Genomic DNA, 15,090 nt, shown 5'->3' on the forward strand with positions numbered 1-15,090 from the left:
AGGCTAGGGCTGGTAATCTGAAAGTAGCAGGCTCTGGCTTTACAGTGGAGCACGAAGTGGACAGGCAGGTAAAGGGGAAAGAGGCAGCATGTGACCCAAAAGGGGATGGGAGACATAGAATGGGGCAAAAAGTTCAAAATGTAAAAAATAAACAAGTCAACATTTTACATTGTAAGTTAATATAGGGCTGGCAGAAAAACAAGGTGGTAACAGACTGAGACCTCAACAACTTTTATTTATATAGCTCCTTTAACAAAGCGCCACGCTACTGCCCTGGGAGCACCCCTCAAAAGGAGGTGGAGGAATATAAAATGTACCAGTGCACCAGTTGGAGTTTGATAGCTGAGGGCTAAAATTATCCCTCTCCTCAAGGCCACCGCAAATCAGCGGCAACACTGTGGAGTGGAGTGGCTGCCGATAGCCCAATTGCTTTTCCGAAGTTTTCCAGGGGTGCCTCGATTCCCCCCCCCCCACCACTCCGCTACTGCCTATCCGTCTTAAGTGCGTCATCACCGTGCGCACCGCCGATCTACCCCAACGACGTCATTCCCTTCTGAAAATCTTCAGCCTGCCTGGCGGTGCCAAAACCTGTTTTTTTCCCCCAGTGGGCCCAGTGAGGCTGTGGTCTTCTGCAACGACGGTGCGGCTTCCCTTAAAGGCTGCTGCCATGTTTTTTTTGTCGGCCAACTGCCCCGGGTTCGGCTGGGCCACCAACAGGCAGCCTGGTGCCCCCTCTTGGGTGCCAGGATGCTGGCCCGGCCGCAGTGGGCCAAAGTTTTAAAATCGCAGATGTGAAGGGGAAAGCCATAGCGACGTGATCACGGCGGTCACTCCGCACCGTCCCCAACTTACGCCAGGTATCTGCCCCTCTCGTGTAGACACCGCCTTTATTAAGAGCGACTTCCGGATCCAAGTAAAATAAAAAACCAACAAAGAGCGGAATTTCGCTCAAGAAACGACCTCAATCTCAGCTGCGGTAAAAACCACTGAAACGGGATGCATGCGTCCCGTTTCGGGCGGGGGTCAATTTCTACCCTCTGGTGTTTAGCAGTACTGGGTAAGGAGAGTTAGGGTAAATTACATGGGGGCTTCACTTTGGTAGAACTGGGGGATGCTCCTGGGCTGCACTGGGGGAGTTTTGCAACATGAGAGATCTGGTCAAACACTTAACCAGGATGTATGTGTTGTGATGTGGATGGATTACATTTTAAGTTCACCTTTAGGAAGTGACCTGAGCAATCCTAATTTTTAAATCCAAAACCTGAATATGTATACATAAAGCTCCAAGCATTCAAGCAAATGTAATAGCCTCAATAATGGTTAATCAAAAGGGAAGATTTTTACCTTTTCAGACCAGCAGAATGATGTGAATATTGAAATACTGAAACTTAACAAAAATATTTTATTTCAACGCAAAAACAACATCCAGGCCAACAGCCGTTCTAAATGCAGACATTTTAACTTTATCCAACACTGGGATTCTTAGGATTTATAGAACAAGAGAATACTTTTCATCAAAACTAACATGGCCATCCGTAAGAAAATAAATTGCCTTTTTGCCAAAAATTCTTAAACGGAGCATTTAGCAAGAAACTCATTTAAATCAAAATGCCATTTAAAATCAAGAGATTACAACCAAAAAACACTAACCAAAGCTAAAGGTTATCATCCTTGGACAGCATTGGCTCTCAGTTCCTGTAGTGTAGGTTTACCACTCATAACCTTCATTTTTTCACAAATCCATATCTTGATCTTTGGAAGGATGTTCTAATTGGTGAGACAGCACATAGGAAAGAGGCAGATTAGACCTGTAACCTGGAAATACTCAGCAGGTCAGGCAGCATCATTGGAGAGAGAAACAGAGTTAACGTTCCAGGTTGATAAAGATCATTGACCGGAAATGTTAACCGTTTCTCTCTCCACAGATGCTGCCTGGCCTGCTGGGCAGACTATTTCCAGCATTTTCTGCACGTGCACGTAGGGGATGGAAGAGAGAGAGAGAAAACGTGCTGCCGTTTAATATTTTCTAGGTGCACCTTTGGGAAATGCCTTACGGAACCTAGGCTCACCATCATCGTGAGGTTACATTTGAAAAAGAAATAGGCAAAGGTAAGTTATCTACTACACTTGGGTGCAACAATGTCTTAGTTTTTCCAATACAGCGATTGATGGTTTGAAATTGTAATCTATCCTCTTCTGGGACAGTGGAAATAAAGGAGAAAATTGACCGGGGATGGGGGGGAAGATGTGCCCTGATCGCAGCACCGTCCAGCACAACGATGTGCTTGCATGTTTTCTACATCAATATCATTCTACTATGCTTAAAAAATATCTTTTGGTTGAGAACTTGCTGTGATTGCTGCAGTGTTCTTTAATGCCTTAATAAGCTACATGGGGTGGGAAAAGAAAGCATGCAATCAGATGTGAGCTCACCACTACACAAGCACCTTGTATTGTGGGCTTCAGCCAAAATGACGTTTTAAACATAGTATTGAGGTGAACTTCAGATCATCTGTCAATTTTGATATGAATTTTTTTTTTTAAACTGCGAAAACTGGAGCATGTGTATGCAACAATAACTGCAATTATGACTAGCCAATCAGAAGCCAGCCAAATATGCACAAAGAGCCAATATATACAAACATTACATTTTCACCACGATACAGATCGGGTCAATAATAGGAATGTTGTCTTCCCAATTATAAGAAACCACAGGGTTGGAGATACAGCAGCACTGACTGTTGATATCAATTCTACAACTAAGGCAAATTCTAGTCAACAGATTACTGCTTACATTTGGACAAAAAAATTCTTTATTAGAAACAGCATATACTCGCCATTGTCTTCTAGGCATAGAATTATACAACCCTCAGTGCATGTCTATGCATTCCTGCTAGAGTTCACTTATTAAACATCACTGTTTATCGCTTTATAACCAGATTTAAGCAAAACAAAACACAAAACACAATTTTTTCCCCCACAGGAGCTCGAACGTGAACTGCAACAGTAATCGCCGAGATCCTGGGACGGTGTTTTCAGAAGACAAAGGGCCTTCTCTGTCTGAAGTCATTGAGCATTCCCGTCTTCATTCACAGATTGTTCTTTCTGGTTTCCGCTCAATAGTTCCTCATCAGCTCCCAGTCTGCTATTACAGATACTGCATCAGCAATGGTCACAAAACAGACAACTTAAAAACGACTAAATTCCATGCTACCTGTCTTAACATAACAAGGATCAGAAAAGGCTGTCTACCTCGGTTAAAAACTCTTAGTATGAAGTTTACTTTTTAGTGCATCATTTCTTATAACTCAATGATGTCATCCCACATGCACCTCGTTTCTAAACTGGAGAACTTGAGATCCTCAAATCCCTCCTCACAATTTATCTCTATACAATTGGGATCAATCTTGTTGCACCCTCTCCACTGCTTGTATAAATTGTTGTGACATTCGTGACCAGAATTCACTGAGTGTGATCTGACCAGTGCATTGTGAAAGCCCCAGACTACTGTTTTGAAACATTGGGATCACATTGAACAGCAAGTACCATCTTGTAGCTTAAACAAATACCAGCTATCAAGCACAGTGCTGAAAGGCCATTCACTGCTCCCAGAGGTCTGCTTGTAGCCACCTGTATCTGCTGTCTCCCTTTGTCCTTTTTATTTTGAACTACAGTAGTAGCAACTCAGGACAACTATGTGAAGGTTTTGCTAACATGTTGCTGTAATTAGCTCCTTCTGCTTTAGACATAGTCACCTGATTCCCACCATACTTACAAATGACAGTAAAGAATTTAAAGTTCTGTACTCTTCAATCCTGGCACTACATCCCAATATTCTATTTGCATTTAAAAAATATATATTTTACTACATGGTCCGGATATTGAGAGAGTTGAGTCTATTATCACTCCCATGTTCTTTTCCAAGTCTCTTGACAAGTTGAACCCTGGTTGATTTTATATTCATTGTACACATTTTTGAAGTCAATGTACAATACTTCAAATTCATTGATTTAAAATTAAATGTTCCAACTATACAACAGATCCAAATACTTTTGTGGCATCCTCTGTCTCCACTGCTCTCCCTATTTTAGAGTCAACAGGAAACTTGACAAGTTTTAAATTTGGTTGCAATATTCAAGGGCTCAAGTTTCAGCCTCAGTTGCTGCTTTTTTTTGGAGCAAGTAGTTTAGAATGGAGCATTTTAGAAATTGCAATTCTCGGCATTTAAGTTTGCTCCAGTTCTAGTGTGTTAGAATAGTTTCATTTTAGAACAGATTTTTTTTACCAAAAGGGGGAGTGTTCAGCCACTTACGCCTGTTTTGCAAGTTTAGGCAGCGAAAACTTACTCCAAACTAACTTAGAATGGAGTGAGTGTAGACTTTTGTACGCTCAAAAAAACCTTGCCTGCACTTATAAATCAGGCGTAGGGAACGAGAGATGGGGGGGAGGGGGAAGGGGGGTTTACAAACATTAAACACTTCACTTTTACAAATAAAGAGCCATCAATAATAAATGATAAATAAATCAATACATCAACCAATAAATCAAAAAAAAAATAATAATAAATAAATAAATAATTAAGTTTCTACTCACCAACTGCAGCACCGGGAGCCCTCCAATAGTGTGCTGGGACGCCCCCCACTCTCCCCAGTGTCTCTCTCTCTCTGTGTCAGTGTGTCTCTGACAGCAAGGGGTGGGAGGAGAGAGGGGGGAAGGGGGTGAGGAGTGGGGAGAGAGGGTGAGAAGAGGAGGTGGGGGACGGGAGGGAGAGAGAGGGGAGAAGGGGGGGGCGGGAGAAGAGGGGGAAGGGGGGGGGAGAAGAGGAGGAGGGGGGGGGAAGAGGAGGAAAGGGGGGGGGGGAAGAGGAGGAAGGGGGGGGAAGAGGAGGAAGGGGGGGAAGAAGAGAGGGGGAGAAGAGAGGGGGGAATAGGTTGAACAGGCCCAGACGACGAAGATGCCTGGTCGCGCCAAAGACCTCGGGCGGGGGCCCCCCCCCCCCCCCCCCCCGAGAGCCGGGCCGCCGAAGACTTCGGGCTGGGCCTGTCCCCAGCAAGATGCTGGGCGGGCGGGCCCTGCCGAGGATGTGGAGGGGGGGCGGGGGGGAGTGGGAGCTGAACGGGAGGGAGGGAGGCCAGAGTCCAATCTTCGCCCGGTGAGCTCATTCGGCCAGGGCGAGGGGCGGCGTGCTTCGGGCCCCTCCCATGCAGCCTTGGTGGTGAGGAGCTACTGCATATGCACGCACACTCTAGCGCGCATATGCAGAGGTCCCGGCATTGTTTTCAGCGCTGGGACCTGGCTCCGCCCCCGACCCCTTGTGCTGCGCCATGCTGAACACGAAGACGTCCTGAGGAGCTCGAAGTATCACAAGGTAAGTTTTTGCCGCCCTTTTTATTCCAGAAAATCGGCGCACCTTTTGGAGGTGTGCCGTTCTTAGAGGGCGGAAACTTGGGCCCCAAATAACTAATATAGAATTGAAACAATAGGTGTCTGAGCACCAACCCCTGCATCATTCCATTCAACTCTGTTCCTCCTCTCCTCTCCACAACCCAGTGTACTATTCAAATACTCAACAATATATTGGATCAAATTTGAGATCAGATCACTGTACTAGTTGTTATTGGCACTTATTGCACAAAACAGTCGAACTTACAGAGTGTCTCTGAACATGGCCTATCCATTCCGAGGGATCCAGGAACCGTCGGCCACAAAATTCACAGGGAAATCGGATTGCTTTAGTTGAACGGCGACGTCTTATACAACTTTGAATCCCTTGAAGGTCAAAAAGGTAAATCTATATGGGCCTTAACACAGCATTTTATATATTGAAACTTCACCATGATACATTCCCTTATTTATAGTGACCATTTTGGAAAAATATCACATGGCTAAAGGCTATTCTTTTGAAATCATTATACCCAAATAGTTTTATTTACAGAGTGAACAAATAATTTGTATTGGCCTTCCCAGTAGAAGACACTAGTCCTGAAATTGCGGTCGGAGGCTTCCTGTGGGCAATTGCCTCCGACCTGAAACATTTCTACGAAATTACCTGGTGGTCCATGAGGAGCCTGCGATGCCAGTGAGGAGGCCCTTCTCTTCCCGCGCTGCGAAGCGTGCTCCTTTCCTCGAGCTTCCAACGCAAAAGGTGCAGTCACGTGTGACTCTCAACCAATCAGGTACAGTATTCTCAATTAATAGCAATGGGAACCCCGTATCTACGAGTTCTCATTGGATTTTTTCCTCAATTAATAGCAAACACAGTAACACCAAATAGAAAATAAAAAAAACACACCTCACATAATTAAAATTAATTGACATTAAAGTTAAGAGAGAACATTCCCTCCCCCAAGTTTTAAAAAAGTTTTTAAAATTATGGTTTAAAATAAATTTAACGTAGTGGATAAGGTTTTTAAAAAGAATAAAGTGTACTTTTAATTTTATTTATGCTTTAAGTGCGTTTTAAGACTCGTATGCCTGTAAAAGAAGGCGCAAGAGTTTTGAGGACATTTGCTGGGTAAGATATTGGTAAATACCGCAATCTCGCTTTTGCAAATGTCCTTGTTCCCGATATGCGGGAGCTTGACAGATTGGAAAAGCCGGTTTTCAGTGCTTTTGTGATACCTTTCCGGGTCTGTGGACACTCCGTACGGACCCGGGGAGGCCAGAATGTGTGTGTCACTAAAAACATCCCAATTATGGAAAATCAGGGAACTATAGGGAGGGAGGAATTTAATACAATCATCACTAATGAAGTAGTACTTGGTAAAATAATGGAACTAAAGGCAGACAAGTCCCCTGGACCTGATGGCTTACATCCTGGGGTCTTAAAAGAAGTGGCTGCAGAGATAGTGGATGCATGGGTTGTAATCTACCAAAATACCCTGGATTCTGGGGCGGTCCCAGCAGATTGGAAAACCGCAAATGCAACGCCCCTATTTAAAAAAGGAGGCAGACAAAAAGCAGGAAACTATAGACAGGTTAGCTTAACATCTGTCGTTGGGAAAATGCTGGAGTCCATTATTAAGGAAGCAGTAGCAGGACATTTGGAAAAGCATAATTCAATCATGCAGAGTTAGCATGGTTTTATGAAAGGGAAATCGTGTTTGACAAATTTGCTGGAGGTCTTTGAGGATGTAACGAGCAAGGTGGATAAGGGGGAACCAGTGGATGTGGTGTATTTGGATTTCCAGAAGGCATTCGATAAGGTGCCACATAAAAGGTTACTGCACAAGATAAAAGTTCATGGGGTTGGGGGTAATATATTAGCATTGGCTAACTAAGAGAAAACAGAGATGGGTCATTTTCCGGTTGACAAACAGTAACTAGTAGGTTGCTGCAGGGATCGGTGCTGGATCGGTGCTGGGTCCTCAACTATTTACAATCTATCTTAATGACTTGGATGAAGGGACTGAGTGTAATGCAGCCAGGTTTGCTGATGATACAAAGGAGGATGGGAAAGCAAATTGTGAGGAGGACACAAAAAACCTGCAAAGGGATATAGACAGGCTGAATGAGTGTGCAAACATTTGACAAATAGAGCATAATGTGGGAAAATGTGAGGTTATCCACTTTGGCAGAAAAAAGTAGAAAAGCAAATTATAATCTAAATGGAGAAAAATTGTAAAGTGCTGCAGTACAGAGGGATCTGGGGTCCTTGTGCAAGAAACACAAAACGTTAGTATGCAGGTACAGCAAGTAGTCGGGAAGGGAAATGGAATGTGGCCTTTATTACAAGGGGGAGAGAGAGTATAAAAGCAGAGAAGTCCTGCTACAGCTGTACAGGGTATTGGTGAAGCCACACCTGGAGTACTGCGTACAGTTTTAGTCTCCGTATTTAAAGAAAGGATATTCTTGTATTCGAGTCTGTTCAGAGAAGTTTCACTAAGTTGATTCCGGAGACGAGGGTGTTGACTTATGAAGATAGGTTGAGCCTATACTCATTGAAGTTCAGAAGAATGAAGTGTGATCTTATGATAAAGAGGGGGATTGACAAAGTGGATGCAGACAGGATATTTCCATTCATAGAGGAAACTAAAACTAGGAGACAGCGTCTCAGATTAAGTGGCCGCCCATTTATAACTGAGATGAGGAGGAATTTCTTCTCTCAGAGGGTTGTAAATCTATGAAATTCTCTACCCCAGAGAACTGTGGAGGTTGGGTCATTGAATATATTTAAGGCGGAGATAAGACAGATTTGAGAGCGATAAGGGAATAAAAGGTGATGGAGAGCGGGGAGGGAAGTGGAGCTGAGTCCATCAGATCAAATCAGCCATGATCTTATTAAATGGTGGACAGGTGGCAAATGTAGTAGTGTTGATTACAATTTTGAAAGCCTGGCTATATGCTTTAGCCCTCCAAATGAAATTAATTAGTGGTGACAAAAAAAGTCCCAAAGAGCAGAAATAAAAACCGGTGTGTCATTGAGACAACATGAGGCCAGAGGCAAGTATTGAAAAAAAAATTAACTGGTGCCTCAAACTTGACTTACCACTTGTACAGCACATGAATGAGAAACTTCTTGCAGGCGATGTTCCCAATATTATAATGTTGCATCATTATAGTTGCGTTCCCTGATTACCCTTCCTTGCCTAAATAGTCACCCAAGGATAGCATCACCTAATTTCTAGTCGATCACTATTGCTTTGAACACATGGGGGGGGCTGAAATTCAGGCATGCCAGGAACCTGGTGCACCTACCGTCTTTTTTGTGCGATTACCGCCGCAAACAGTCGATTGATTTTCAGCAATTTTTTTTATTTTTTAAAATGGCGTCCGGCGGCAATTGGGAGCTTGCACCCACGGTGTGGATGGGTTGATTGTAGCGGAATAATCACAGGGAAATTCAGCCTTCTGATCATGTGCAGCCAACGAGTCAGTGACTCCTGGCCTTCTTAAAGGCCAGGGTTTGCAGCTAGGCCCTGAGGAGGGAAGGAGAAGTGTTGAAGGATGGCTGGTGCTGCTGGGCCAAGAAGAGCAAGTAGATTTTCGGACGCCGAGTTGGATACCCTGATGCTGGCTGTGGAGGGAAGGCGGTGAGTCCTTTACTCAGACGCGGGGAGACCCACTCGCGAGGTCTTTACAAATGCCTGGAGGGAGATTGCTGTGGAGTTCTCTGGGACCTCCATGCAGTGTGGAAAACTGCTGAAGGACACCATCCGTCTGATGAAAGTGAGTACTTGTTCCACCAACTGCTGACGTTCCATCTGCGAGCCTCTCCTTCATCCTTCTCTTATGTCCCACCTTTACTGTATACACACACTTGTGCACGCATTTCTGATGCGTCATCACAGTGGTACTCACCAACCATTCTATGTTTTGCAGGCAAAAATTACAACAGGATGGAGCAAAGGAGGACTGGTGGTGGTGAGCCAGACGTCCAAATCTTCGCACCCTTGGAGTGTCGAGGCACTCGTCGGGAGACATGCTGCCTTCCCCGTGGCCACCGGTACTGCCGATGCCCATGTGAGTAAGTGAAGGCCCTCCTTTAATGCTCTCTCTCTCTCTCTCTCTGACTGCTCCAGCGCCTACTGTGCCTTTCCCTCTAAAGTTTACTAGTTGCAGTCTCCATGCAGCAATCCCCCACCTCCCCCTCTCCCATTTATGCTTGCAAATGAGACCGACCCGGTGGCCTCCGGTACTGGCGATGACAATGTGGACAGCATGTGTAAGTGAAGGCCCTCCTTTAATGATCTCTTTCCCTCAATGCTCCAGTGCCTAGTGTGCCTTTCCTTCCAAAAGTTTGCAAGTTGCAGCCTCCATGCGCCAATCCTCTACCCTCCCTCTTATGGCAGCTGTTCTCCCATTAATGCTTGCAGATGAGAGGCCGAGTGGCAGCACAGGATAGAGAGAGCCAGCACCTGTGAGACCAGTGCCAGGCCTGGAGACAACCCCGGAGCCCAGTGGCAGTACAGGAGAGAGAGAGGCACCACTCGTCAGCCCAGCACCAGACCTGCAGACAACCCCGGTACCGAGTGTCAGCCGAGGACAGAGAGACACCGCCTGTCAGCCCAGTGCCAGGACTCGGACACCCTTCAGGACATAAGTTCCAGTATGCCTAATGACAGCATAGAGGACACTGAGGGCTCCAACCTTGCTGACATCCTGGAGAGCACTCCATCTTTTGGGGACCTCAGTGATGAAGAAGAGTAAGAGGAGGACACTGCTGGCATCAATGAGTCACTTCTTCCATCCACACACTCAGCTCAGATACTCAGTCCGATCTAGTTCAGATAGTACAGGGGTCTGCACTGGGGCATAAAGGGCTGCAGCATGGTGACAGGGCTTGGCAACCTCAGGTGTCATCTCTCTGGGGGGGCAAGCCCACATCAGAGTTCTGCTGAGGAGGACTCAGACAAGCCCATCGATGTTGGGGCTCATGAGAGAAGGGTGGAGGCTATGCATTCCCAGATGTAGGGGGCACTGGCAAGGGTGCCAGAGAGCCTGTCGGAAGTGGTAAGGAGCGTGGAGGAGTCCGTCTCCCGCATAGTTGACAGCTCTGCGCACTCCATGGAGCTCATTATTGCCAGTGTGCAGGCGATGGTGGACTCCCAGATTATCCGTGCGGATCCAGCTGTGATGCCACAACCTGTAGGTGATGTGGCAGCTGCCATTCAGCACTGGCGTGAGAGAACGAGTGCATCGGTGCTGGTTTGGAGAGGATGGCCGCAGCCCTGGAAATGCAGAATGCTCTTATGTACTCTGGGCAACAACAAGCCACGGACGTCAAACGGCTGCTCTCATGCAGTCTCAGCTCGATGCCACCCGACACCTCAGTGTTGCCTTCATGGCTGGGTCCACCACAGGTCACGGGGGACCTTCCGGTCTTGCGCCACAGCACCAACTTGACTTCCCTCAGATTGGTGGTGGTGGTAATGTGCCGCCCCCGGTGAGTGACTCTGGCTACTCGGGCCAGGATACAGATGATGCGCTCCCTCAGGATCGCAGCATTCCTGGTCCCAGACCCGTCACTCCGCCAATGTCAAGCGAGACTGAACCCTCCAAGGAGGGTGTTGACTAGTCTGCAGCCGGCCCTTCCAGGCCCAAAGCTGGTCGAGGGCATCCTAGAAGGACATCTGCAACTTCCACACAGGAAACACAGCAGCCTTCCCAGACCCATGCAGCCACAGGGGAGACACTTAGGCGTAGTATTAGGTTAGGCACGTGTAAGAGGGATATTATAAGGAAATGCACAAGGGTGAGAAATGATGATGATGTGTGTTTTTTGGACTGTTTTTTGTTCTGTTAGTCTTTTGCACTGATTTGGATGATATGATAAATCTTTATTTTTTGCACCTATATCTGGGCAGGTGTATCATTTGAGAGTGAGCAATGATATATGAAGGCACTAATTGGGATGGCATGGAAAATGGAATCTGAAGAGTCATGTGGGGATAGAATTATCTGAATTGAGCAGCAATCAGACGTCTCTGCACCTCCCTTGCAGGGTTGGGATGGCGACTACATCTCCTGATGGGTGGCGACGGAGGATCCTGGTGCTCCTCCTCCTCCTCAGGTGGTACTGCTGGCTCTACCTCCGGTGGCTGACCCCTCATGAGAGCATTTTCCCAACAATAGATGTTAGGCTAACTGGTCTATAGTTTCCTGCTTTCTGTCTGCCTCCTTTTTAAGGAATCGTGGCTGCTGCCTGGGTACCTGGCATCAACTGCCAGGATCCTATGCTGGTAGTCGCACTCCAGCTGCACATTCAGGGAGTGGAATCCCTTTCATGAAGAGTTTGGGATGGTTCAGTGGGACCCTCAGGTCGTGTGCAGCTGATGGCACCCTGCAATCCTGACAAATCCCTCTTGCCGTTCCACTTGCTTCTCCCTGCTCATTGGGAAGGAGATATATTGGACTCTTCTCTTATACAGAGCATCGGTCACCTGCCGGATGGAGCGATGGGCGGAGAATTGGGAAATGTTGGATATGTCTGCCGTGGCAGACGAACGAGTCCGTCGTGTAAAAGTTGAGCGCTATGGTAACCTTGGTCTCAACGGTGAGAGCTGTCCTCAGACTTGTGCACAGCTGCAGATTTCACCGCAGGACATTGCACAGCTCCGTCACGATGTCGTTTCGAAATCACAACCTTCGCAAATATTACTCATCACTGAGCCCCAGGAAGGAAAACGGTCGTCTGTACACCCTTTGACGGTAGGGCCTTCTTTCCCCAGGTCCGTGCTGGGCCCCTCCGATGGCACCTGGCTGATCGCCTTCTCCCTGTTCCTGGTGATGCTCCGGAGCCTCTGCAGGCTGCTGCTTGCAAGGCACCTGGCCCAGTATATGGTGCGGGGGGCTCAGCGTACCTGACCCTCCCTCCTCACACCATTTCCCTCCAGGCCACCCTCTATGTGTGGAGGTCTGTGGCCTTCTGCAGGCCCTTCTCCCTGTTGGGCAGCCATGGCTGCTGCCTCCTTGCCCGCTGCCTCTGTACACATTGCAGACGGCGGTGCCTTCTCCTGCGTGCCGCCCTGCCTCTTGCAATGTGCACAAGGCGTTGCCCTGCCAACAGTGAGCCCATTCTGTCTGGAGCCTCGATCCTCACAAGCGGGCCTGTGTGTAGCAGAAAATGAGGCCCACAGACTATGACTATTCATCGAGTGAAAAAGTGTTGTAAACTCTCAACAGGTTCTCAAAAGCCCGCTGCAGGTTTTCAAAATACCCACAGAAAAATCTGATAAAGTTAGCGCACAAAATACCCGATTGCACCAAACGTCCCTCCTCTGGTGGTCTCAAGGAGACCGGCAAAGTGCATCGACTCAAAAAGCTGGCGGGGGAACTGACACAAAAAAAAAAATCAGCCTTTTTTATACTGAAAATAGGTGGCGCAGCCACGGTGCGCACTTTAATGACGTCATTACGGCTGCAGAAGTGGACACCACCCCAAAAACTCCCACACTAAATATGGGTTGCAGTGGCAATTGACTGGAGCGTGGCGGCCACTTAATTTAGCCGCATGGCCGCCGCAAAACCACAGTAACGGCCCTTATCCAGACCCTGAATTTCAGCCCCAGGGAGTTAACATCAAGTGTTGCGAGGTTAGAGGGTGAGAATAATTGGACTACAGTACGCAGATTATAGGCACACAGATATAATACAGTTCCTATTCTGAAGTCGTGTATTAATTCCTTGATTTTATATTAAAGAGCAAAACTTATGGCAATTTGGGAAACAGACAAATAGTTGGTTGCAACATAGTAGTATCACTGCAGTACAAGTTAAGGAGCTTGGAGATGCAAGACTGAAGCACAACCCCACTCATTGGTGGGAGAGATTACAGCTTAACAAATTAACGGTAGTTTTCATTATAAATATGGACATAGGAATTTATGATTGAAAAAGTTGATACAAAAGTCTGACAAAAGTATCACAATTGGAAGTTAAGATTCTGAGGACAGGAAGTGTGCGCAGATATAAGATTTCTGTCTGTCAGTTGGGGTAAATATTGCATGCTACAGTCCCCTGATGTGTGCATACTATATGCCACAATGGTTTTTTGAACGTGGATCAAGTGGCTTCGGGGGAGAAATTCCCAGAGGGGGCGGTAACCAACTCAGGGTGGGTCTTCCCTGCACCCGGCATGGAAGTCCTGCCCCGGCCGCGAAATTGCGGTTACCAGCCCTCACAGGAAGTGGAACGTAGTCTACTTCCTGATGGGGTGGGTTCCGGGGCGCGATCGGCAGCACTTCGCGGCTGTTCCACGTAGTGCTGACGCGGCTCAGCACCACTCCCCTTTGGTTAAAGGGGAGGGCCACTGCGCACTCTGCCAGGCCTCTGATGGCCTCCACTGAGCCACCAGGGTGGCTAGGTGCCGAGGCCGCAGCCCGCCACCCAAAACAGTGTGCTGGGCTGCCGATGGTGGCCCAGGTCACGCCAGAGAAGTAAAGGTGCTGGTTCTTGACCCGAGGCTGGCACTGACATTGCTCGCAGGGCGCTGGCCAATGTCCACCGTGAGGTGGAAAGGGGTCGGTGCGCGGTGCTAAGGGGTAGCACCCGTGGTGCCAAGGGGTAGCACCCGCCCGCCCTGCCCCCCCCCCCCCCCGGCCGGGAGAAAACCTTTTTGCGCCCAGTTAGTGCTCCCAGTGGGGCTAACGGGTGTCGCTAAACAGGGCAATTTCAACCCTTTAATCTCTTAATGCACCAACAAGCCAACTCCACTATAACCCAATAATCTTTCTGTAAAGTATTAGTACTGCTCACTTTTCTTTTCACCGTGGCTTTTGAGTCTCTTCCTTTGGAACTCTTCAATTTCGACAGCTAAGTCTGCTTCATTTAGGTTAACCTCACCAACCAGATCAAAGTTGCACTTCACCTATTTAATAAACACACACATTAACACGTTTATTGTCAAACAACTGATCATATGATAAGTGCACAGTGAAAAAAAAAAGTCCCATAATAATTCAAGCCAATATTAGAATAAATATCCATCAATTTAACTGGTCAGAGTCTGATCAACACTCTGAATGGCATCATAAAGAGCAAGTTTACTCTCAGCAATCTTGAGTTATTAAAAATTAACTTAATCACTAGATTTGTAAACCAATGATTCATTTAAAAGTAGATAAAATAACACTTGTATTTATTTTAAAGTACAAGTATTTTCAATAAAATAGAAACCATTAGTTCAGTTGGCTTTGAAAATAAAGCACAACATGTGGAAAGTCTTGAGGCTATACTGATCACCAATGATAAATGTTTTTATTTTTGAGAACTAATGAATGGAACAGCTTTTATAAAATCAGATTTTAGCCAAAGCAATGATACTTTTGACACAAGTTGATGAAACTGAATGTTAAAATAAATCCTGAGAAAAATACTCATTATCCACAGCATTTCTTGTTCATTACTGCATCATGTTTATTAGCCCTTAAACTCACAAAGACTTCTAGAGCCAACGGTTTATACGTCACCTCATGCATTCCCATGCTTAAAAAAAAAATCAGCTAATACACTAATTTTAATGTTGTACAAACTTTACGACTGATTTTCCTCAATATTCTCTATAATAAATTTTGTCCTTTTTAAAAAAAAAAATACTGAACTTAACATATGCTTCTGCGTCCTCATGTCCCACCAACCACTCTGGAGAAC

At 46.4% G+C, this 15,090-nt stretch overlaps 1 protein-coding gene across 7 annotated transcripts in view; it reads right to left on the bottom strand.

The window, feature by feature from the left end:
• Positions 1-1,382: 1,382 nt before the first annotated feature.
• The window catches only part of LOC139228737 (zinc finger protein 462-like), a 100,491-nt gene continuing 86,783 nt past the window's right edge, over positions 1,383-15,090 (bottom strand). For 5 of the 7 annotated variants that reach the window (XM_070860051.1, XM_070860052.1, XM_070860053.1 and 2 more), the window contains 3 exons: positions 14,197-14,308; positions 5,651-5,769; positions 1,383-3,145 (listed from right to left, as the gene is read on the bottom strand). In XM_070860051.1, the coding sequence (XP_070716152.1) occupies positions 3,131-3,145; positions 5,651-5,769; positions 14,197-14,308 (246 nt within the window). In that variant the 3' untranslated portion in view covers positions 1,383-3,130. Of the gene's footprint in view, positions 3,158-5,650; positions 5,770-14,196; positions 14,309-15,090 lie in introns of all 7 variants that reach the window. The other 2 variants (XM_070860049.1, XM_070860050.1) reach the window with 2 other exon arrangements.

Source organism: Pristiophorus japonicus, chromosome 18, assembly GCF_044704955.1.
Source record: "Pristiophorus japonicus isolate sPriJap1 chromosome 18, sPriJap1.hap1, whole genome shotgun sequence".
In the NCBI taxonomy this organism is placed as follows: Eukaryota; Metazoa; Chordata; class Chondrichthyes; family Pristiophoridae; genus Pristiophorus; species Pristiophorus japonicus.